Source organism: Sorex fumeus, unplaced genomic scaffold (genome assembly GCF_029834395.1).
Source record: "Sorex fumeus unplaced genomic scaffold, SorFum_2.1 ptg000034l, whole genome shotgun sequence".
NCBI classification, from domain to species: Eukaryota; Metazoa; Chordata; class Mammalia; order Eulipotyphla; family Soricidae; genus Sorex; species Sorex fumeus.
Window position 1 is genome coordinate 25,644,166 of NW_026606091.1, and position 22,411 is coordinate 25,666,576.

At 53.3% G+C, this 22,411-nt stretch overlaps 1 protein-coding gene across 2 annotated transcripts; it reads left to right on the forward strand.

Annotated features, from left to right (window-relative positions):
- The first annotated feature begins 490 nt into the window (after positions 1-490).
- GLIPR2 (GLI pathogenesis related 2) lies at positions 491-21,782 on the forward strand. Of its 2 annotated transcripts, XM_056117172.1 has the most exons (5): positions 491-602; positions 9,769-9,877; positions 10,126-10,229; positions 11,697-11,774; positions 20,278-21,782. In XM_056117172.1, the coding sequence occupies exons 1-5, from the start codon at positions 590-592 to the stop codon at positions 20,436-20,438; spliced, it is 465 nt and encodes a 154-aa protein (XP_055973147.1). In that variant the 5' UTR covers positions 491-589; the 3' UTR covers positions 20,439-21,782. The 2 variants fall into 2 exon arrangements, with proteins under 2 accessions (XP_055973147.1, XP_055973148.1); XM_056117173.1 differs by lacking the exons at positions 10,126-10,229; positions 11,697-11,774 and having other exon boundaries at positions 20,278-20,344.
- The last annotated feature ends 629 nt before the right edge of the window (positions 21,783-22,411 follow it).

The window sequence follows — 22,411 nt, forward strand, 5'->3', positions numbered from 1 at the left end:
CATGGGCCTTTACCGTGCGCTCCACAGTCCCGGCAGCGCCTGGCCGCTGAAAAGCTGAGGGAGCCCGCATAGGAGGTGCGGACTTCCTAGTGGACCCCTTATTCCATGTGGAGGGGCTGGGGACTGGTGAGGCTGGGAGCTGAGCTCACTTGGAGAATCCTGGGAAGCCTCTAGAGTCCCATTTATTTAAGGATGTAGGGTGTCCCCACTGAGCTACTTCGGGCTCAGTGCTGGGCGGGGGCGGGGGGCACTCCCTGGAGAGCTAGAAGAACTGTGGGGTGACGGTTGGGGTAGGGGGTATCGCTAAGCACGCGTTCCAGTTGGTCGAGCCACCTTTCCCGGGGTCCTTTCTTGGAACGCGTTTTCCCCAGCCATGCCGGGTGCGGCGCAAAGCGCAGAACTCGGGACGCCACCTCCAGGCAGCCGGCGGGGTGGCCTGGCGGCCGGCCTGCAGAGGCCGCTGCCTTATAAGGCGGGGCGGGCTGCGGGGAGGGGCTGCAGCCCGGGACTCCGCGGTTCTCCTGCGGCGCGGGCCCGGCGGGCGTGGAGCGCGGCGCGGCGGCGGGACCAGGAGCGCGCGGGGCCGGCCATGGGCAAGTCAGGTGAGCGCGCCGGGCCGCGGGGCCGCGACTGGGCGGGCGCGCGGGTCTCCCGGACCCTCGCGTCCACCCTCCCTAGCGGGGCGCCTGGGGAGCGGGGTGCTCGCCACCGGGCGCGGGACGCGGCGCGGCGGGGTGCGGGATAGAGGCGCGCGGGAGGCGCGGCGCAGGCGCTCCCCGTGGCGGCCGCGGGACAGTGGCCGCAAGGCGAACCCGACGGACGGTCCCCAGCCTGCGAGCTCCAGATCGCGTACGCCGGGGCTTGCAGGCGGCGAAGGGGGTCCGCGCTCGGCCGGGCTAGGCGTGGCCCTGGCTTTGTTTCCGGAGGGCTCCGTGCTCCCGAGTTTCTGCAGCCACCCCGCTGTCCCGGCCTCCATCCCCGCCGAGGGACCGCTCTGAGCATCTTTGGCTCGATCCCTGCCGCTCTGAGCTCCTTCCTCCGTGCCCGACCCTGGGTGCCAGGTTTGGGTCTACTAGGGAACAGACGCCCCACTTCTGGCCTCTTTATCTCTCTGAGCAGTAGCCGCCTGCTAGTCTTCACCCACGCGGCCGTTGGGGGCGGAGTAGAGGGGGCTTTCCAGAATGCTGTGTGTGTGTGTATTGGGGTGAGGGGATCCCCATTCCCGGGCTCTCCCTGCGGCCCGGCCCGCTTCTCTGAGGCTGGAGGTTCTTATCCTTTTCAGCTTGGCTCGGCCCTCTGCCGCACCCCCCCAAGGCTGGAACCCTGTGCCCAGAACCGATCCCCAGCCTCTGAGGGACCAGCCGAAGGTCCCAGAGTCCTTTGTCTTCTCTGTGGCAGACTCTCAGCGCCCTCCCTTAACACACCCCCCAAACACACACTCTCTCTCTCTCTCTCTCTCTCTCTCTCTCTCTCTCTCTCTTTCCATAGGACACTCCCGCTTCCCAGATTCCTGGTTCTTGGTGGCCAGGACTGCCCCCTCCTTTCTCAAAAAAGCTGGGGCCACAGCTGTTACAGAGTTTAGAGTTCACTCCCAGGAAGTGGAAGGTGGGGGTGGGGTCTCACAGGAATAAGGTTGGAGCCTCCCTTGAATCTGCTTCTTTCCCTGTCATCGCTGTTCCCCCATAAGTACACTGAGGGCTACCAACAGGACCCCCCACACACACACACACCTTCTTTCCCAGTGTAGAAAGGTGGGCTGTTATGACCCAGATGACCGAGAGCTAGCAGGGAAGAACTGGGGGCACATTTTGAGGTTTCCTACTTGGGAAAACAATTTGTCTCTTTCCATGAGGAGAAAAACCCCAGATGCTCCAAGACTTTGCTTCCATCAGCTGTTTCCGGGATCTTCCCTAAGAAAGAGTTTTCCAGAACAGGTGTTCACTCAGCCCTGAGCTGCCTTTGTCTTCTGTCCCTTACTCCAGCCCACCCTCTCTCTCTCTGCTCTACACCCAACTGTGGAGGGCCTGGTCCATCCTTGGAGTGAGACTGGAGTGTCAATCAGAAAGCTGACACACACCTCCCCCCGCCCCCGTCCCCATCCCCATCCCCGCCAGAGCAATAGTGCAGTGGGTAGTAGGGCTTTAGCCTTGCATGTGGCTGACCCAGGTTTGATTCCCAACACAGCACAACATCCCTTATGGGCTCTTGAGCACCACCAGGTGTAATTACTGAGTACAGAGCCAGGAGTAACCCATGAAAGTAAGCCATGGGTGTGGCCACAAAACAAAACAAATCTGACCTGGGGCACACATAGGCACAAGTAGTTCCACCAGCAATCACTCCTGGAGAAGTGGTCAGGCTAACCCACAGACTCTTGGGAATTTGGACATTACCCTCCAGGACTTGAGGTGCTACTGATGTGACAGCCAGGGTCCAGAGCTGTGCCAAGCCAGGGTCATGGACTTGATCTCTGGCCTCTCAGGCTCCCCTGAGCTCCCATCTAGGAGTAATTGCACTGCCAGGTATGACCCCCTCAAGACAAAAGCAAACAAAAATAGATATAGTAGCCTCGAGTCAACTCAGTGACTGAGACAGGCAGAAGGGCCAGGGTGTCGTTCCAGTCCTCCTCCACATACACACCTGAAACCCCCAGATTGCTGGCCCAGGACCAGCACCCTTGCAGTCATATTTACTTCATTTGTTCCTCCTCTCCCTCCCCACCCTCGAACTGGCTATGAACCCCCATGACAGCGCCTGCTTCCCTGAAGTCTCCCAAGAGAAAGTCATTTTCCCGGATGACCAAGCTCCGCTGGGCTGTCAATATAGGGTGCTGAGCATCCCAGGACACCAGCCTGGGGTTCTTTGCAGCCACCAGGCAGGAAACCAACCTCCACCCCCAGCTCACAGTGTTCTGAGGTCCCTCCCTGCCTCTGCAGGGCCTCAGTTTCCTCAACCATGCCTAGGAACCAATCTCTTACATCTTTAACCTCAATTAGACCCCAGAGCTGCTGTAGGGTGGGGTGGGGTAGGATGGAACGGAGTACTGGCATTGCTGGGAAAGTGTCGCCACAGTGACTCCAATTAAATTCCACACAAGTGTGGTTGAGTGATGGGGACCCCCTCCTAGCCCTGGGCTCCCTGCCCTCTGTCAGAGTGCTGCAGCTAGGAGCGGGGCAGAACAAAGCCTGGCGCCATGGAAGCTTCTGGCCCTGCAGAGCGGTTCTCAGTTATCCTTCTCCTCCCCCACACTCCACCTCCCTATGCCACCAACCTTGGCGGCACCCCTAAAAGGCAGTTATGGTACACTACATATGTTTACAGAGTACCTGGTAACCACACCTTGACCAGTCTGTAGACATCCTGGAGCTCCTGCTGTGCCTCCCTCCCTCCTACCTGCTCAGTGTGGGTACCCACGACACACCCTGTAATTCACACTTAAAGCCCAATGTGCCTTGACCTTCATCCACCCCCTGGCACCAGAGGTCAGAGGCGATCAGCACCTGGGCCCAGTGGGCCTAGGAGTGTTCTACTGATTGGGCTGTGTGGGCCGTACCCAGCTCAGCACTTCATTTTTTTCTGTTGGTCTTCTTGGGGAGGTGGGGTGTGGGGAGGGCCAGGCTGTGGCGCAGTGGTAGAGTGCCTGCCTTGATATGTGAGGTACTCAGTTCAAACCCTGGTAACGCAGCACAGCACAACAAAGAACAGAAGAAAGGGGCAATGCAAGGGTTTCCCTGCTTTGACGGCACTTTGAAAACCTGCCGACAGCACCTTCCTCCTCTGACTACAGGAAACTGGGGGCACTGCAGGCACGACAGGCAGACCTGAGGGGCCCCAGGCAGGGCTGGCCGTGGCTGAGGGAACGCACACTCCCCCCACCCGCCTCAGGCTCCTTCAACCTAAGAAACTGTCTGCAAGGGACAGGCTGGGTCCAAGGAAAAGGGACTTTCCTAATCCTGTGAGCCATTGAGCAACTGCTCCCTGACAACCATTCTTGCCCCTGGCAAGAGGAAAATGTAAGTGAAATGGAAAGTGCTGGAGCTGAGATCAGGAGGGACTTTCTTAGATCTGGATTTGATGTGACTCTAGGACAACTCACTTGTCCTCCTAAAGATGCTGGCTGCCCCTTTCTCCCGCCACACAACCCTCCTCTGGGTCTTGCTGTGCTGCAGGAGTCCCTCATTCTTTCCCCTCTGCATATAGAGGAGCTGAGGGCTCATCAAAGCCCAACTGAGCTGCCCTGGGGCCAGGTAGACGACTCAAGGCTAGTGCGCATGTGCCAGAGGCTCTGGTTCGTCTTTGGAGCCTCAAGCTCCCCCAGTATCTCTAGGAGCAACCCTCATAGAGCATGATCTTGCCCTTGAGCACCAGCAGGTGTGGTCCCAAGACCAAAAAAACAAAATTCTTCTTCCCCCTTTTTGCCAACACTACACTGGGAGTGACCCCATCACTGGGTGTGGCCCAGAAATCAAACCTACACCCCAGGAATAAACCTACTCTGCCTTGATTTCGGAAAAGCCCAGAGGGGCTTCGCAACCCTTTCTCCCTGGGCCAGGCACAGCCTCCATCCACGTGTAGACGTTTAATCATTGGTCTAAAGCAGGTAAATCTGGGGGAAACAAGGCACAGAGCGATAAAGCAACTCATCCAAGGCTCATGGCGTGCTCAAGGCCAAACTGGGATTTGCCCCTTGAAATTCCTAGAAACTGAGCCAAAGGAGCTGCAAGAAACCCATCTGGCTTCTTTTTTGTTTTGGTTTTGATTTTCATTTTGTTTTGGTGGGAGGGGAGGGGGACAACACCTGGCACTGCTCAGGTATTACTCCTGGCTCTGTACTCAGGAATTACTCTTGGTGGTGCTCAGGGGACAATATGGGATGCTAAGAATCTAAGAGTCAGCCTATGCAAGGCGAGCACCCTACCCATTGTACTATCTCTCTGGCCCCAGGAAGTGACCCATCTGAAATGTATTCTTTTGGTCCTATTTTTTAAATACTTCCTGCTAAACTAGTAAAACTAGCTTTGCCCCAAGATAGGTTGAGGCCACTTTGCAGCCTTTTAGGAGGGTCCACATCCTGTAGTGCTGAAGGTCTACTTCCTGCTCTGCCCTGGGGGACCCTGTGGTGCCGGGACCAGCCCCAGCGATCCTGCACGCAGAGCATGTGTTCAAGCGCATGGCGCTCCCTCTCACCTACTTTGCAGTCTCTTACCAAGGGAGCAAGATAGTGCCCATAGTTCCTGTCCACTTTGACTATTTTAGGAGTCTTTGGTGAGGAGTCTGGAGAGGGTGGAGATATGATACAGGTTTGGGGGACATGGGGGAGGCCTTTGGAGAGGGGGGAAACCCAGGGGAGTCAGTTTCAGCCCCAAGCCAGGAGGAAGCAGCAGCTCAGACCTTCTCTCAGTCTTCAGGGATTTTTCGGTGTTTTTATACCGTTATTGGGCAGGGGCAGGGCAAGCACACCACAGAGACTTCAGAGCCATGAGGTGCCAGAGATTAAACCCAGGCTTCTCGCATGCAAACCTGGATACTAGCCCTTTGGGCTAGCTCCGTGGGCCCATCTGAGCTGTGATTGTATTTCGCATCAGAGGATCTGCAGGAGACCCCCCAACTCCCGTATCAGTCTCCCTCGAGACACCTGTATCCCCCTCCCACTGACCAACTAGCCCGGCTGCATCCCTCGGCCCAGGGAGCCCTGTTAGGCAGCTCCTCCACCTTCCCCTGCTCTCCTACTGCGACTTCCCTGCCACAGCCCCGACCTTTCCTCTGGGCCCCTCAGAGGCACGTCTGCGCACTTGGTGCCTCAGCACAGTCACTTGAGAAATCTGCTTTCTTCTGCTTCCTTCCTCCTTTTCTCTAAAGACCTGATACCAGTCACTTCTCTTGGACCCGTCTTTATCCTGGGCCTGGCGGCCCCTCTCTCCTGAGTTCTTTGGTCTTGATGAGGGTTCAAGGACAGCAACTCACCCAGCACCCAGTTTCCCTGGTACAGTTGTAGGGGCTTGGGCAGGTTATTTCCCACCCCCATTCCCACTTGCGTCTCCATTTCCCCATTTTAAGAAAATGGTCAGGACCAGAGAGCTAGCGCAAAGGGCTGGACTGCACTCTTGGATGCTTGAGGCCCCGAGTTGGATCCCCAGCAGTGCATGGCCCCCAAGCCCTGGTGACCTCCAGTACCTCGGATGACCCCCTGCCAGACACTAAGACCATCAGACCTGAAGTGCCCAGCCAGAATTGCAGGGAATAATTAGCACTTGGACCCCAAGCATTGCTGGGGAAGGCACTCCCCCGCCCCCAGCCAAAATAAAAGGGTGAGTAGTGAAAGCCCTCACAAGAGGTGGCAAAATGCAACCAGGCACAAGCCTGGACAATGGAGATGCTGCTTCCCCTCCTCCAAAGGAGGACCCCTACACCCCACGCAGCAGATGCCAGGATGGGCAAGTTCCTGTTGACCTTCTCCTTCTGTTTATCTGAGCTCAGGCATCTTTCTGCAGAAGTGGGGTGTGCCTGTCCTGGGTGTGGTAGCCAGAGATATCTTCCCTCCCAGGGCTGAGCCCTGCTGTCGAGACACCTGTCTTGGCCCAGTGGCCATGGTGGAAGGGGACACTGGGGGCCAGCAGGGGCACAGGATGGGGCCCTCATGCCTTGGAGCCAGCAGTGGGGAGTGGTGGGTTCCCCTCCTGATGCTTTCCCCATTCTTCCTGACAGAACCTTGGGCTGACAATGGCACTTTTGCTTTTGCTTTTCTTTCACTTTTGCTTTTGCTTCTGTTTCATTCCATCTCTTCCAGGAGTAGCGTGACCTGGTTTCTAGCAGACTTTTATGTTCCTATCAAGGAGACTGTAGGGCCTCTAGCCCCCAGGGTCTGGGGCAACTTGACCTCGGCACTCAGGGATTTCTTTCAGCTGCCCCTTTAATTTCAAACCCACTCCCCTTGTCTCACATCCTCCTCATGGTTCCCTGCCACCCTGGCCCTTCCGGTGACCTTTGTCACCTCACTTCATGCCTCCGATCTAGGAACACCTCAGAGGGAAACGGGACATTGGTGGTGGAAACTGTACACTGGTGAAAGGACGAGTGGCGGAACATTGTATGACTGAAACCCAATCATGAACAACCTTGTAACTGTGTACTTCACTGTGATTCCATTTAAAACATCTTGTTTACTAAGTTCATGTTTTAGATAGCATTATGAAATTTATTGTCACTGTCACTGTCCTCCCATTGTTCATCGATTTTCTCGAGCAGGCCCAATAACGTCTCCTTTGTGAGACTTTGTTGTTACTGTGTTTGGCATATCAAATACGCTAGGAGGAGCTTTCCAGGCTTTGCTGTGTGGGTGAGATACTCTCGGTAGCTTGCCGGGCTCTCCGAGAGGGGCCAAGGAATCGAACTCGTGTCAGCCATGTTGGCTAAGTGCAAGGCAAATACCCTACCTGCTGTGCTATTTAAAACATAATAAATTAATAATTTTTAGAATGCTTATTTTAAAACCCCACTGGGGCTGGAGAGCTGGTACAGCAGGGAGGGCATTTGCCTTGCATGTGACCAACTCGGGTTCTATCCTGGCAACCCATATGGTTTCCTGAGCACTGCCAGGAATAATTCTTAGTACTGAGCCAGGAGTAACCCCTGAGCAATGCTGGGTGTTGGCCCCCAGAAAGAACAAACCCATTGTTTCCCATGTCTCAAATGTCACATTAACATGCTAAACCTCCATTTAAAAACATGATTCTGGGGCCCGGAGAGACAGCGGATAGGGCATTTGTACACGGCGACCCTGGTTCTATCCCTGGTATCCCATATGGTCCCCAAGCACTTCCAGGAGTAATTCCTGAGTGCAGAACCAGAAATAACCTCCGAGTATTGTTGGATGTGGCCCAAAGAGCAAAATAAATTAATTAGTTAATTAAAAATTAAAAAATTAAAAAAATTTTAAAAACCCATGATTCTTATAAGATACACACACACACACACACACACGCACACACGCACACACACACACACACACACACACACACCAGAAAAAAAGCATAGAGCATGTAAAGAGCATGTGTGGCATATGTGATGCCCTGGGTTCAGTCCCTGGCACTGCAAAGAAAAGAGCACACAAGATAAAATATATATATACACGAGCTTAATTCCCAAGAGATTGTCCAAGTAGCAGAGCACATGCCCGCCATAAGGCCCAGAGTAAAATCCCTGGCACCACATGCCCCTGCCCCACAACACCCCAGGTGCGGCCCCCTATGCCACCCGGTATAGTCCCAGTGGCCTCTGAGCAGCTCCCCTCACCTGTCCTGGTCTGTGCCTGGTCCAGAGCTCTAAGAGCAAGACTGCGGTTTCCTTTCCTGGCAGTCCGAGGGCGGGGGGTGGGGGGCTGGATTTTCAGTCCAGGGTGCACACAGGATCCGGCAGGGACACTGGGAGATTCCACGTTGATTCAATCCAAAGAGAGGTGGCTGGTGACCAGGAGCAGGGGTAGGAGGAGTGCCCCCTCCATCCTCAGGTGTACCCCCTCTTGCACACTGCTCACAGCCAGGCCTCGGGGGCAGGCTTCTTCTACCCAGACTGAGGGAGCTCTGCTCAGGGCCCTGCAGACGGTTGCCCAGAGCTCACCCACTTCTCTGCAGGGCATCTCCAGGTTGCTGAAGGGAGCACTCGGTGCCTTCACGGTCTTAGCCCGGCTCGCTCCTCGCTAGATGACTTTGGTGTCTCAAATCAGGAGCCACCCACCATGTCCCCGATGATGGTAGCCCAGGCCCACCTGCACCACACACTGGCCATGCTGTTTTCGCTAGAGCCTGTTCACACGCCTTCCTCCCTGTGCTGATTCTCCGCCAGGTCCCAGCAGAGTGAGGAGCAGAGGGACTGGATGGAGAATCTAGCATGGGTATTGAACAGATGGGAGAAGGAAGGACATCCGGGGACCTGGCCTCCACTTCAGAGCCAGCTGACCTGGCCTGCCCTTGATCTCACCCACTCATTCCCTCCCTAACCCTTGACCCTTGACTCTGTCTCAGGTCATGGCCCCTCTGGGCAGGGCTCTACCTCTTTCCTCACTGTACCCAGCAGATCGTGCCCTGCTCCCCCCAAACCAACACTCATTTCTTTTTTATTTTTGAAGAGGGGGTCACACTCGGCTGTACTCAAGGATCACTCCTGGCAGGGTTCAGGGAAACCACATGGGGTGCCAGGGATCAAACGCGGGATCAGCCGTGTGCAACGCAAGTGCATTATTTCCTGTCTCTCCGGCCTGACCATCACGTTCTTTTCCTCTTCACGCTCTTCTTCCCCCCAGGGGAGTTGTTCTCACTTTTCTTTCTGGACCTGACTCCAGCCCTTTCCAGACCCCACCATGCACTGCAGGACCTGTTGGAGCTCTCTGGGCGCCTACCAGAACTCTTATTCGGCAGTCCAGCAGCTCGTTGTCCAGCCCCTGGACCCGTCTTCTCTGTGCCTCTAGCCCTTCCTCCTGAGCATCTAACTGGGTCTTGACACAGCTCAGACCCCTCAGCTCGCACCCCGTCCCATTCAGAGGCTCCGGTGGCTTTGGATGAGAGCCCAGGTGGCCCTGCATGGCCTGTGGGGTGTGAGTGTACAGTGGACCCAGGGTGGAAAGAGCAGGGGTGTGGGGCAGGCACACACAGGGCCCACATGGCTGTGCTATGGAAGTGGGTCCCGGCCTGTCCCACGGCCTGAGATTTGGGCAGCCTGACACCCTGGTCCCTGGTGCTGCTCTGAGAACTTCCCCGTTTTGCAACCCTGCAGCTTCCAAGCAGTTTAACAACGACATCCTGAAGGCCCACAATGAGTACCGGCAGAAACACGGGGTCCCCCCACTGAAGCTCTGCAAGAAGCTCAACCGGGAGGCGCAGCAGTGAGTGCCCAAGCACCCGGGGGGATGCGGCCACTCTCCCCTTCCCTCGGCTGGTCCCTGGTTTCGGGGAACCCCCGTTTGCTTTTGATAAAAATGGGAACTGGGGGACTTGGAAGAGAAGCAGAGATGCCCCAATTTTCTCGACCTGCCATGGGCAGGGAAGGCAGAGTGCTGCACTGGTTAGGGATTCCTCCATGGGGGTTCCCTGGGCTGTGCCCACCCTGAGGACATCCCGTGCACCCCTGCAGGTACTCAGAGGCCCTGGCCAGCACAAGGATACTGAAGCACAGTCCCGAATCCAGCCGCGGCCAGTGCGGAGAGAACCTGGCGTGGGCGTCCTATGATCAGCCAGGTGGGTCTTCCTGCACCCCGCACCCTCCACAGGGGGCCCCACAGCCAGACTCCAGCTCCCCATTCATGTCACCATCAGCCAGGGGGGAAACCCAGATCTGCATCTGCCCACAGGGCTGACCACAGCTGCCCAGAGCTCTACGGGCACTCAGGGCAGGACGTCAGGGGCACCACTGTGTCCCTCGTCCCCTTCTCAAGAGTAAGGAGTGGGGTGGATGGGAAAGTGTGAACCTTGGCAGTGACTCAGCCCAGCCCCCACCCCCACACCTCCACCCCTTACACCCACTGTAAAAGATTTCCACATTTTTAGACAAGGTTTTTCCTTTTTCTTTTTTCTTTTCTTTCTTTGTTTTTTACAGAGTTGGGGAATCATGTAATCTTTAGATAGAAGTTAGCAGGTTGGGAAAATGAGTGGGAAACTCACAGTCTGGAATGGTCGGTTACCCCACCCCTGCATAGGCTGAACATTCTAGCGCTTCCCGGACAGCCAGCCCTGACGTGACTTTTTAGGAAAAATGTGGTCTGGAGCTCCCTCACCCGCCAGCCCCAGCAGAAGAGGCTTCTCCCTCCCTGGCCCCACATTCCTGGGAGTTCCCCGGGAGGCCCTGGAGCCTGTGAGGGTTTTGCAGCAACTGGTAGCCAAGGAAACCACCAGGACACGCCCAGCCCACAGCAGCGGTGGCCCTGGGAGAGGGGACAGGACTGGACCAGCTCTTCCCAGCCCCGCCCTGAGTGGACCCCCTAAGGAGCACTGAGCAAGCCGCCCCCTCCCCCACTCCAGCTGCCCCCATCTCTGCAGTGAGAGGGACTGAGGTCATCTCCAGGGCCATGGGTCTCGTCTCCTACTGAACACAAGAATCTTTTGCAGAGATTTTTTTTTCTTTTTGTGTCACACCCAGCAACGCACAGGGGTTACTCCTGGCTCTGCACTCAGGAATTACTCCTGGCGGTGTTTGGGGGTCCATATGGGATGCTGGGAATCAACCCGGGTCTGCCGCATGCAAGGCAAATGCCCTACCCGCTGTGCTATCACTCCAGCCCCACAGAGTTTTTTTTAAGGGAGGACCACACCTAGCCAGTTCAGGAATTACTCCTGGCAGTGCTGGGACTCAAGCCAGGATAGGCAGCATGCAAGGCAAGCACCTTACCCACTCCTTGAACTATCCCTTCGGCCCTTCTTGTGAATATTTTCAGGAGCCAGATTTGGGTTGGGGAGAGGGCAGGCGTCTGGACTCTCTCCGTCCCATGTGAAGGCCCGGGGTAACCTTGAAGTCATCCCTCTGCACCCATGAGTAGGCGGCAAGGTGGGGGCCCTAGGTCTGACTTCTCCTAACCCCCATCATGGGGTTTGCTCGTGGGAAGCAGTCTGATTCGGGCTCCTCGGGGCTCTCTCAGCTGGTTGGGGGCTCTGGGAAGAAAATGGAAGCCTTTGCTGCTGAGTCCTTACAAGCATGGCTCTTCCCTCCAGGGAAGGAGGTTGCTGAACGGTGGTACAATGAGATCAAGAACTACAACTTCCAGCAGCCTGGCTTTACCTCTGGGACGGGTGAGTATTGGGCCCCACAGGGAAGAAACCAGTCTGCTGAAAATCAATCCATTCCCTCCGATTTGCCTCTTCTATATTTTGCAGGATTTTTGTTTTTTTGGGGGGGGGGGGTGTCACACTCAGCAGCACTCCGAAGGCTACACCCGGCTCTGGGTACGGGGATTACTCCTTGGCAATGCTTAGTGGACTGTGGGGAACTAGGGATCAACCCATTCCTCCTGCACGCAAAGAAAGCCTGCGATTCAGCCCTTTGAGCTATCCACACCCCCACCCACCCCCAGATCCCCCAGACCCATTTACTGGTTTGACCTGGCCCAGAGCCCACAGAGAAAAATTTTCTCAACACCTGTACATGCTCATGCTTGCACACACACGTGTGCGCATGTACACACACACGCATACACACACACACACCCCCTTCAAGAACAAAATTCTTCTCAACACCGATCCTCACACACGTTCACACACCCTCCGTCCAAGAGTTCCGCCAGATGATTCCTACCCCAGCAGTTTACGTCTCCAAATGGCTAGAGTGCATCAGAGGTGGCTAAGGATTTTATTGGGGGAGGGGGAGGGCCACACCCAGTGATGTTCAGGGGTAACTCCTGACTCTGAACTCAAGAATTACTCCTGGTGGTGCTCAGGGCAATAAAACTGGGTTGGCTGCAGGCAAGGCAAGTCCCATACCTGCTATACTCTCTCTTCAGCCTTGTGAGCTAGGGAGATATGTATATATATATATATATATATATATATATATATATATGTATTTTTTTCTCTTCCCTTTCCTTGTTCTTTCAGTGACTGGGGCTGGCGGTCTTGCACCTTATTTGTTGGTTTCTCAGTCCTGCCCCAGAGATGGCACTCCACATGGGGTAGGGAGTCCATGCTGGGCCATGAACCCACAGCTCCGGGCATGCTACCCCTCACCCACCCAACTCCAGGCTTCGGAGACACTTCTTTCCCATGGTGGTATCTCTACACTTCTGACTTCTGCTCACCTCACTCTGGTCTTGCTCACCTCCAACCCAGCCTGCTCTCCAGCCGTCAGATTACCCTAGATCCCTCTCTGATCTGGTGGCTATCCTGCTTACACAGGGCTCGCCTGGCGGAGACTGCTGAGTGCCCTATTCTGAACCACCTCCTCGGGCACATACCCTCCTTTCTGCCACACGCCACGAGCCACGCCCCACCCTCCTGGGCATTTGCCCTTGACTTTTATTAGCTAGTTTGTGGTTGGGGAAGCCTGGAATGTGGAAAGGCTGGAACGAGTTTCCGCTCTGGCATGATGCATTGGGTGAACTTGGGTTCGCCGCCGCCGCTACTCTGTGTCCCCTGAGGTCGAGGGATGAGCTTGTGCCTTTTTGTGCTCTTCTGAGAGCTGGCTTTTGAGATGCAAGCGGGAATCTGCCAGGGGACCTCCGGTCTCAGAGTGGCTCGTTGGAGCTTTGGTCTTCTTCCTGTCCCTACCCAGGCCTCACCCATGTGTCTTCCTTGAAACCCGCTCAGGTCTGCTTGGGACTCTGGACAGGTTGGAAAGCGCCCAGAAAGTGTGTGTGTGGGGGGTGGGTGGGAGGGGTTGTTTCTGTGCCCGCCCTTGGCCCTCAGCAGGAAGTGACTTGTCCTCTTTGCCAGGTTCCACTTCCTGTGGTTTTGCCCCATGCCCTTGGGCAGGGGTTTTTGCAACTGTGTGGGCAGCAGGGAGGAGTGTCCAGCAGGCCTTTCTCCTCTCAGCACTCTGTCCTGGGGTAAGGTGAAGGGCCCTAAGCAAGAGTGGCTCTATCTGTGGAAATGAAATCTTTGGGGTGAGGAGGAAGGAAAGGGGTGACGTTGACCTCCTCCTCCGGGCTGAGGATGGGTTCACAGAACATCTTCTTCTCAGAAACATCAGTATCCGGAAGACATGTGATACCTTAAGGTCTGGCCTTACTTTTCCGTGGAGGGTTCACAAGCAATGAGCTGCGTGGCCGACTGAGTCAAGTTGTTCCTCTATACATTCCACGTGCCAGTTATAAAGTGCTTTCCCAGCCACAAGCCCCCAAGCCTCCAACTGCAATGCTCTGTGGGGCCTAATTCTACCCATCCTGCAAAGGAAAAAAATGAGGCCAGTATGAGACTGGGGGTGAAGGCCCAAGAGAAGGGTCGGCGAGGAGAGACTTCTCTTAGGCCTTTACCCCCGTTTTCATACTTTTCCTATGGCCCCTGGTCCAAGGCTGGAATCTACCAAATATGGGAACGAGGGCTGTGGTTCAAGTTTCTATAATCACTGATTTGCCTGTGTCACCCATTGACCTCCCCAAAAACACCCCCCCCCCAAGAAGAAAACACCAAAACCTCCAGCATTGCAGTGGGTAGTGGGTAGTGGGCAGTGTCTGGGGACTGGATCCAGTCCCATGTGGATCACTCCAGGGCAAGAGCCTGGAAACCCCTCGGGTCCATCCCCCAAATCTCAACTGTCTGCAGAGCTGCACCAGTGATCAGGATGCCCAGACTATGCCCGTGCTGTAGGGGAGACAGCCTATGACATAGCTATAATCATCCCCACCCCTACACCCTTCATAAGCATCTTATGACAACAGGTCTATGCCGAGTACAGAGATGCAGCTACCTACAATTCCATTAGATTCTCTTTTTATGAGTCATTTTGAAAGTCACACTTTGACATGGTATGAAAGGTGCTAAGGGCTAAAGAGAGTCAGGTGCTCTTGCATGCGGCAGCTTTGGCATGATCCTCGTATAACCCCAGCACCACATATGGTTTCCTTGAGCAGAGAGCCAGGAGTAAACAGTAAGCATTTCCAGGTGTTACCCAAAAATAATGGAAAGGAGGAAGGAAGGAAGGAAGGGAGGGAGGGAGGAAGGGAGGGATGGAGAGAGGAGGTCGAAAGAGAGAGAGGAAAGAAAGAAAGAAAGAAAGAAAGAAAGAAAGAAAGAAAGAAAGAAACATACATACATACATACATACATACATACATACATACATAGGTGCTGGCCTAGTAAGATGAACGAAGTTCCCTCCATCCCACCCTTCAGTACTTCCTCCAGGCCAACCAGATGCCCTTTCCTCCATCTCACTCTGTAGTTGTTCTGAGCTTGCATAAGTACTTGTGTGTATGAGGGGCTGGAGCGATAGTACAGTGGGTAGAGCACTTGCCTTGCCTGCGACCAACCTGGGTTCAATCCCTGGTGCCTCCTGTAGTTCCCTGACCCTACTAGGAATAAGCCCTGAGCACTGCCAGTTGTGGCCCTAAAGCCAAAAAAAAAAAGGAGAAGAAAAAACATGTGTGTTTGTGTGCATGCATTTCTTATCCTGTTTTGCTTACTTCACACAGTTGTCAGAGATTGTTCCATAAAAGCTTTCTCTCTCTTGCAGAACTTTGCAAAGACAAGGTATCATTTTTTGGGGGCGGGGGCAGTTGGGAGGTGGGCATACCTAGCAGTGATCAGAGGTTACTCCTGACTGTGCTCAGGGATCTCTGCTGGAGGTCTTGGGGGACCATGTGGGATCCTGGGAATCTAACCCAGGTCAGCCAAATGCAAGGCAAGTACTCTTCCCACTATACTATCTCTCCAGCCCCAAACTGTTAATGTGTGTTCCAGAGGTATATTCTAAGAGGTTTGAGTTCATCCCAGGAAAGAGGATGTAATCCATTCAGGGGCCAAATAAGTCAAAGAAAAAGGAAGCTGTTAGCTGATGCAGCTTGGAAACCAATGTGTATCTGAGGGTTGCTAAGGAAGTTGTGCCCTTTAATTCATCTCTGAACACCCATACTTCATTATCTCTGCATAGACAGAACGCTGTCCAGCGGAAGAATAAGATTACTTAGGTTCAGCTGTTTGGGAAAGCTTCCCACAAGCATTCTTGCTGCGGCTGTGGGTGTTGTGTCTGTGATCATTTTCTTGGCAACCTGTGGCTAAGTAGCAGCTTTTCCTTGTCTGCGAGACAGAGTGGGTAGGTCGATGGCTAAAGCCTGCGGTCTGCTGAGAGAAAAAGTCGTTTGAAAAGGGACGTGAGCCTTTAAGAAAGGAGAAGCTATAGGAGTAGTGACGTGTAATGGGAGCTGGAGCTGGGGCCTCAAAGGGTCAGGGTGTGGCTCAGTGTGGTGAGTATGGGCGTTGCATGTGAGAGGCCCTTGGAAAGATGGATTGTAGCATTGTAGCATTTAATGTTCCAGCCTGGCGAGCGCATACACATACATACACACACACACACACACACACACACACACACACACACACGGTGATCAATGAACAGTGAATTCGCAAGAAGTGTTGCTTCTATATTCTGTGATAAAAAAAAAAAGAGGTACCAGAATGATAGTACAGTGGGTAGAGCATTTGCCTTGCACATGGCTGACCCAGGTTTGATCCCCAGCATCCCCTATGGTCCCCTAAACCCGCCAGGAGTGATTCCTGAGTGGGGTTCCAGTAATAACCCCTGAGCTTTGCTAGATACCACACACACACACACACACACACAGACAGCAAAATAAATTTTTAAAAGTCACTTCTAAAAACAACAAAAAAAAGTGGGCTGCAGCAATAGTACGGCAGGTAGAAGCTTGCCTTGCACGTGGCGGCTGAGCCAGGTTTGATCCAAGGCACCTCATACAGTCCCTGAGCCTACCAACCAGGAATAAGGCCTGAGCATCACAGGGGTATGTTCCAAACACACACACACACACACACACACACACACACACACACACACACACATACACATGCACGCGCGCTTGTTGACCAACTGTTCAAGTTTAATAATTAAGCGATGTTTTCTAATTGTTTTCTTTTCATTGAGTCTCACATAAACTCCGTGTTCCTAATCAGTTATTTTCAAGAAGAATCAAGGAGCCTCACATCTTTTATGTTTCTCCCGCACACCCAGCGGTTCAGTAGTAAAAGTGCCTGCTCCACTGGCATGAGGCTGAGCGTTCAAACCTTCACCCCACATAGGCCGGAGTGATCCCGGAACCATCTCCAGCCCACACCGGTGTGTGTGAGCATGCAGCCAAGGAGTGCGAGCCCTGGCATGTTCAAGTCAACGTGTGTGTGTGTGCATATGTGTGTGTGTGTGCATGCACCCTTTCCACCCCCACCTTCACTGCAGCAACAGCAACAAAGTGGGGAGGCAAAGGGGGGTAGTGTTATTAAAAAAGGGAGGGACCACTTGCCTTGAATTCGACCAACCCAGGTTTGATCCCTGGCATCCTGTGTGGTCCCTCAAGCACCACCAGGAGTAACTCCTGAGGGCAGAGCCAAGAGTAACCCCAGAGTATCCTGGGTTATGGCTCCAAAACAAAACAAAAAAACTCTTCATGACTCTAGAGAAAGAAACTGTAGGGGCACGAAAGATAGGCCAAGGGGCTAAGGATATGCTTCCATGAGGGAAACCTGGATTCTAGCCCCCAACACTACATGGTTCTACAAGCACCGCCAGGAATAGCTTCTGCCAGGTGTGACTCTCCTTCCACCAAAAACAAAGGTAAAAAAATTTAAAAAATGACTAAAATTCAAAAATGATAATAGAATTTGGGCAGAAGCTGTGGCTCAGTTATTATTAGCCTAGTATGCAGGAGACCCCGGTTCCATATCTGGCTTTATGTGGCCCCATACAGCTGGGTATGTCCTCCAAATAATAATATCTAGAACTATGGAGAGTGCTCAGGGGTCACAGTGCTCTGTGTACGAAAGGTACCAAGTTTGAGCCCTAGCACCTCATGGCCCCCAGCACTGTAGGGGTGGCCTTGGTGGCCTCCAGCACTACTAGGCTCAAGAATTGAACTGTACTGTGGGCTGGAGCAATAGTACAGTAGATAGGGCATTTGCCTTACATGTAGCTAACCTAGGTTTGATCCCACCCTGAGCATTGACATGAGTAATTAATGAGTGAAGAGCCAGGAGTAACCCCTGAGCATCACCAGTTATGACCCCCCCCAAAGCCAAAAAAAACAATAAATATTGAATTGTACAGTCAGGATGACCAAATGTCACTATGAGTTACCCAGAATCCCAGCCATTGCTGGGGAGTCCCCTCCCACACACACAGCCAAAAGATCTCCATCCTAATGAGTATAAGACAGTTATCCTCTTTCTGTGTTTTTGTTTACTTTGGTGCTGGGAGCCACATCCACCAGTGCTCAGAGTTATGCTCATCTCTGTGCTCGGGGATCCTCCCCGCAGAACTCAGGGGACCACACGATGCTGGTGATCAAGCCCTACCCTTCGACCTGTCTTCAGAGGCCTCTTCTTTCTTCTCAACCACCCCCTGCCCCAATCACTGTGATCATGATTATCCCCCCCTTCCTCTTTCATTGTTTCTTCCTTTCTACACCAGATATTTCTTGAGCATCTCCCAAGCTCATTGCTCAATCCTGGGGATACAGTTGTCAACCAAATATATGTCACACTTGCGCTCTCAGGGAAATCTTTGAAGACCACCCAGTAGCACAGGAGCAAAGGCCACCATGCTGGCCTGTCAGAGGGTGTCTGAGTGTGCTCAGAGCACAGATTCAGCTCCTGTCTAGGCCAAGAGAATGTATGGTCATTGAACAAGAAGTGTGATCCCAAATCAACTTCCACTGAGTACCCTGTCAAGATTCTATTGGCTTTCTTCAACTGAATCAGACAGTATTATCCCATCTAAGAGAGAGAAAAGATGTCCGTGGGCCAGGGAGACAGTACAGTGGGGAACATGCTTGCTTTGCATGGGTCCAATCCCAGTTTGATCCCTGGTACTGCAGAAGGTCCCTGAGCATCATTGTAGGAGCACCATAAAGGATCACGTCTGAGAATAGTAGAGCCAGGAGATGCCCCTCACCACTTTTGGTTGCCGTCCAAAAACCCCAAATCAAAACTATGAACACTGAAGAAAAAACAGGACAATAAGACTGATATGACTATTAAGAAGAAGGTGCTTGGGAAATCTAAGAGTGATTAAGAGGGGCCAGAGAGATAGTACAGCAGATAGGGTGCTTTCCTTGCACAAGGCCAACCTGAGTTTGATCCCTGGCATGGTCACCCGAGCCCAATAGTGAAGAGTGAAGAGATGGGAGTAATCCTGGGGCACCGCCAGGTGCGACTAGTCCCCAAACCAAAAAATTAAAAAATATGTATTTTTTAAAATAGTGACCAGGGGCCTGGAGTGATAGCACAGCAGGTAGGGCATTTGCCTTGCACGCGGCCGACCTGGGTTCCCAGGATCCCATATGATCCCCTGAGCACCATTTCCTCTAACACGGGCTCCCAGATGGATTTCTCCAGCCCAAATGTCTCCCCTAGACAATGCTATTTCCACCGGGATGACTCACAGTCATCTCAGTTAAATCACACATCACAGCTAAATTCACTCTCGGTTTCACTGCCCCCATCTCTGAGTGAAACTCCCATGTCTATGAACACAATTCCAGGGATCTGGTCTGCATCTCTCTCTCATTTCTCTCTCTGGGTGAGTAGTGCCTCACACAGTCCTGAAGAATTGAGCTCCAAAATTGAACTCAAGTCCAGTCATCCCCAAAGCATCCCCATGGGTCCAGCCACAAACTTTTCTCAGGGAAACACTGGAACAGCCTGCTTCGATTCCCATGCTGAGATACAGCCACATCTCTTGAATATCTCTTCTCAGCTTCAAAAAAAAAAAAACCCTCCCATTGCTTTCAACTGTTCCAGAATGAAAGTGAATGCTGTGGCCTGGTGGCTTTCTTGCCACCAGGTCTCCAATGGTCTCCAAGGTGTTGCAGGAGAAGAAATAAGCACCCAGGATTGAGCTGTGAGAACTTTTATAAATGGTCTTTTTACCATTTATAAGTGAGGTAGATGAGAAGGAAGAGGCAGGGGGAGGAACATCAAGAGAGGGAGGCACCAAGGAAAGCAGCAGAGGCGAGCGCCCTGGAAAAGGGAGGCAGAGTCTGTCCACAGGTCTTAAAATGTCAGGTGAGGTGAAGACAAATAGTGCCCTTTGAGGAGGAACTGTGGGGCTAGTACAATGGTAATCCTGAAAAGTGCGGGGGGGGGGGGGTGAGGCTGGAGCAACAGCACAGTGGGTAGCGCATTTGCCTTGCACGCGGCCAACCTGGGTTCGATTCTCAGCATCCCATATGTTCCCCCGAGCACCACCAGAAGTAATTCCTGAGTGCAGACCAAGGAGTAACCCCTGTGCATCACCGGGTGTGACCCAAAAAGAAAAAGAAAGTGCAGTTAGCCTGGGGGTGGTTGGATTGATTGGGGAGGTATCAGGTGGGTGGCATCCTAATTTTTGGAGTCACTTGGCTTTTGCACGGTCTCAGGGGGACCCTGAGACCTGTGGGCAGGGAAAGAGTGAGATGATGGCAGGTTGAAAGTGCTCGGGCACTTGGTGTATCTCGTGGATCTTCCGCCCGCTGGTATTTCGAGGGTTAAACTCGTGGAGTTTGGCTAGAAGGGTTCACAGAGTTTGACTGCCCTGAAACTACCTTCTCCTGGCTCTGCTAACTGTCTGTCCCCTGTCCCTTTTACTGTCCCCTTCCAGGACACTTCACAGCCATGGTATGGAAAAATACCAAGAAGATGGGCGTGGGGAAGGCCTCTGCCAGTGATGGCTCATCCTTTGTCGTGGCCAGATATTTCCCAGCTGGGAACGTGGTCAACGAGGGTTACTTCGAGGAGAACGTCCTGCCACCCAAGAAGTAATTGGCTGCATGGGATGGGAAAGTGCTAGACTTGAGATGTGGATTTGAAGTGCCTAGAACCACCTAACTCAGCTGCCTCTGCCCCTGTATGTGTGTGAGAGTGTGGGTGTCTGCATCTCTTGCACACACACTTGAATATGCAATTCCACGGGACCTCATTCTTACCCCAGGAGGGAGTCTGGGAAGCATGTACCCCCGCTGCCCCCCTCAAACCCCCAGTGATTCCCAGAGTCAGGTTATTTGGACTCCGGGGGAAAAAAATCTTTTAACTTCTTTGGGGTTTTGTCTTTTTGTTTTAAAGTCAACTTCTTTCATACCTTTTTAGAAAATTCCTCTTCGTGAACATTTTTTTGTCTCCCAAATGTCTGTGACCTAAGACTTGAAATTCTTTTTGTGATCTTCCAGCAGTGCCATCATTGACCATTGGTCGATGTTTCAGAAGAATCAAAGCCGCATTTCTTTGATTCTTAATGTCCAGCCTTAAACACACAGAGACCAAACAGCATCCCTGGGATGGAGGGGGCCAGCGGGGAAGGAATCTGCTTCACAGAATGAAGCTTTACAGTGAACAGTGTCAGGAATCTTAGAGCCGTTTTTCCACTGTAAGACAAGACGCCATCTGCAAGCCTCCTGCAATTCTCTCCGGGGCTTGCCAAAGAACAAGGGAGGGGAAAAGCTTGACTTCCTTGCATTTTTCTCCCTTTAAATAGCCAATGACCACACTACCCCCTACAGGTCTTCCCACCCTTTCTCTGGCAATAGGCTCCGGCTGGTTTCTGGGGTGCTGGAGCCAGCCCCGTCCACCCCCTCTCTAGGTGGCCCACGGCCGGTTCCGGGAGAGCCCCCCCTTACACTGCCTGGGCTCTTGGCCAAGCCGCCTTGGAAAGATAAAGTCAGTGAGCTCGGGGGTGAGGGTGAGCTGACGCAGGCCCCAGGAAGCCCTCCATCCTCTGCCCTTCCCCCTGGCCAGCTGGGCGGCAGCTCCCCCGGATCCCAGATCCCGGCAGCTGTGGCTGAGCTATGCTTCTCCTCCCTCCAGGAATGTGTGACAGGCCCAAGTGTTCCAGAGAAATGTTCCCTGCTGGGGCTTCAAATCATTCACTGGGTTCAGTTACACCAGGATGTTGGGAATAACCATCTCACTGGGTCAATGGGAGGGACACATGTGCCCACATGCTGAGCTGAGCATCCCTGAGATCATGCTGTTTCCAGGCAGGGGACTGTGGGCTAGCCGGCCCTCCTCAATAGGGGCTTCCTGAAGTTCTCTGTGGCACTTCGGGACTTAGTCTCAGTCTGTGCCCTTTATTTCATTCGGGGATATGGACTCAAACAATAAAATTGTTGCCTTGGTTTTACATCTTCTTCCCATGTGATTAATAATTCTAACATCATTCATAACCCTCGGTTTCCTTCTGCCCCTAACTCTAGTTCTCCAAACGGTCCCCGTCTGACTGCTCTATGGCAGCCATATTTTGAACCCTGTGACTCCCCTTCACATCATAGAGTAGACCTGTGCTCTGAGGGCAGCCAACCCATAGACCTTCTGTGAACCAAAAATATGAGCTAAGGAATGAGGGCAGAAGATGACAGTGGGACTCAAAAGAGAAGGATGCCATGAATTTGACTTATGGTGATGGTAAACCAAAGCTATCCGCAATTTCAGTTAAGAGTAGAAAATCCCGGGGCTGGAGCTGTACGGCAGGTAGGTGTTTGCCTTACATGTGACTGACCAGAATTCAATTCCCTGGCTCCCTATATGGTCCCAAGCCCCACCAGGAATGACCCCTGAGCACAGAAGCCAGGAGTAACCCCTGAGTACAGCTGGATGTGCCGGGGGGGGGGGGGACCACCAAACAAAAAACAAAATCCCTGCGCACTGCCAGTTGTACCCCCAAAAACAAACAAAAACCCAACCAAACAAAAAAGAGAAGAAATCCAGGGCTTAGAGGAATAGTGTAGGGTTAAGGCACTTTC

Bases quoted from the DNA above. Each gene is read 5' to 3' on its own strand.
- GLIPR2 (XM_056117172.1), top strand. The intron at 9,878-10,125 runs GTGAGTGCCCAA...GCACCCCTGCAG, and splicing joins CTCAACCGGGAGGCGCAGCA to GTACTCAGAGGCCCTGGCCA. The intron at 11,775-20,277 runs GTGAGTATTGGG...GTCCCCTTCCAG, and splicing joins TGGCTTTACCTCTGGGACGG to GACACTTCACAGCCATGGTA.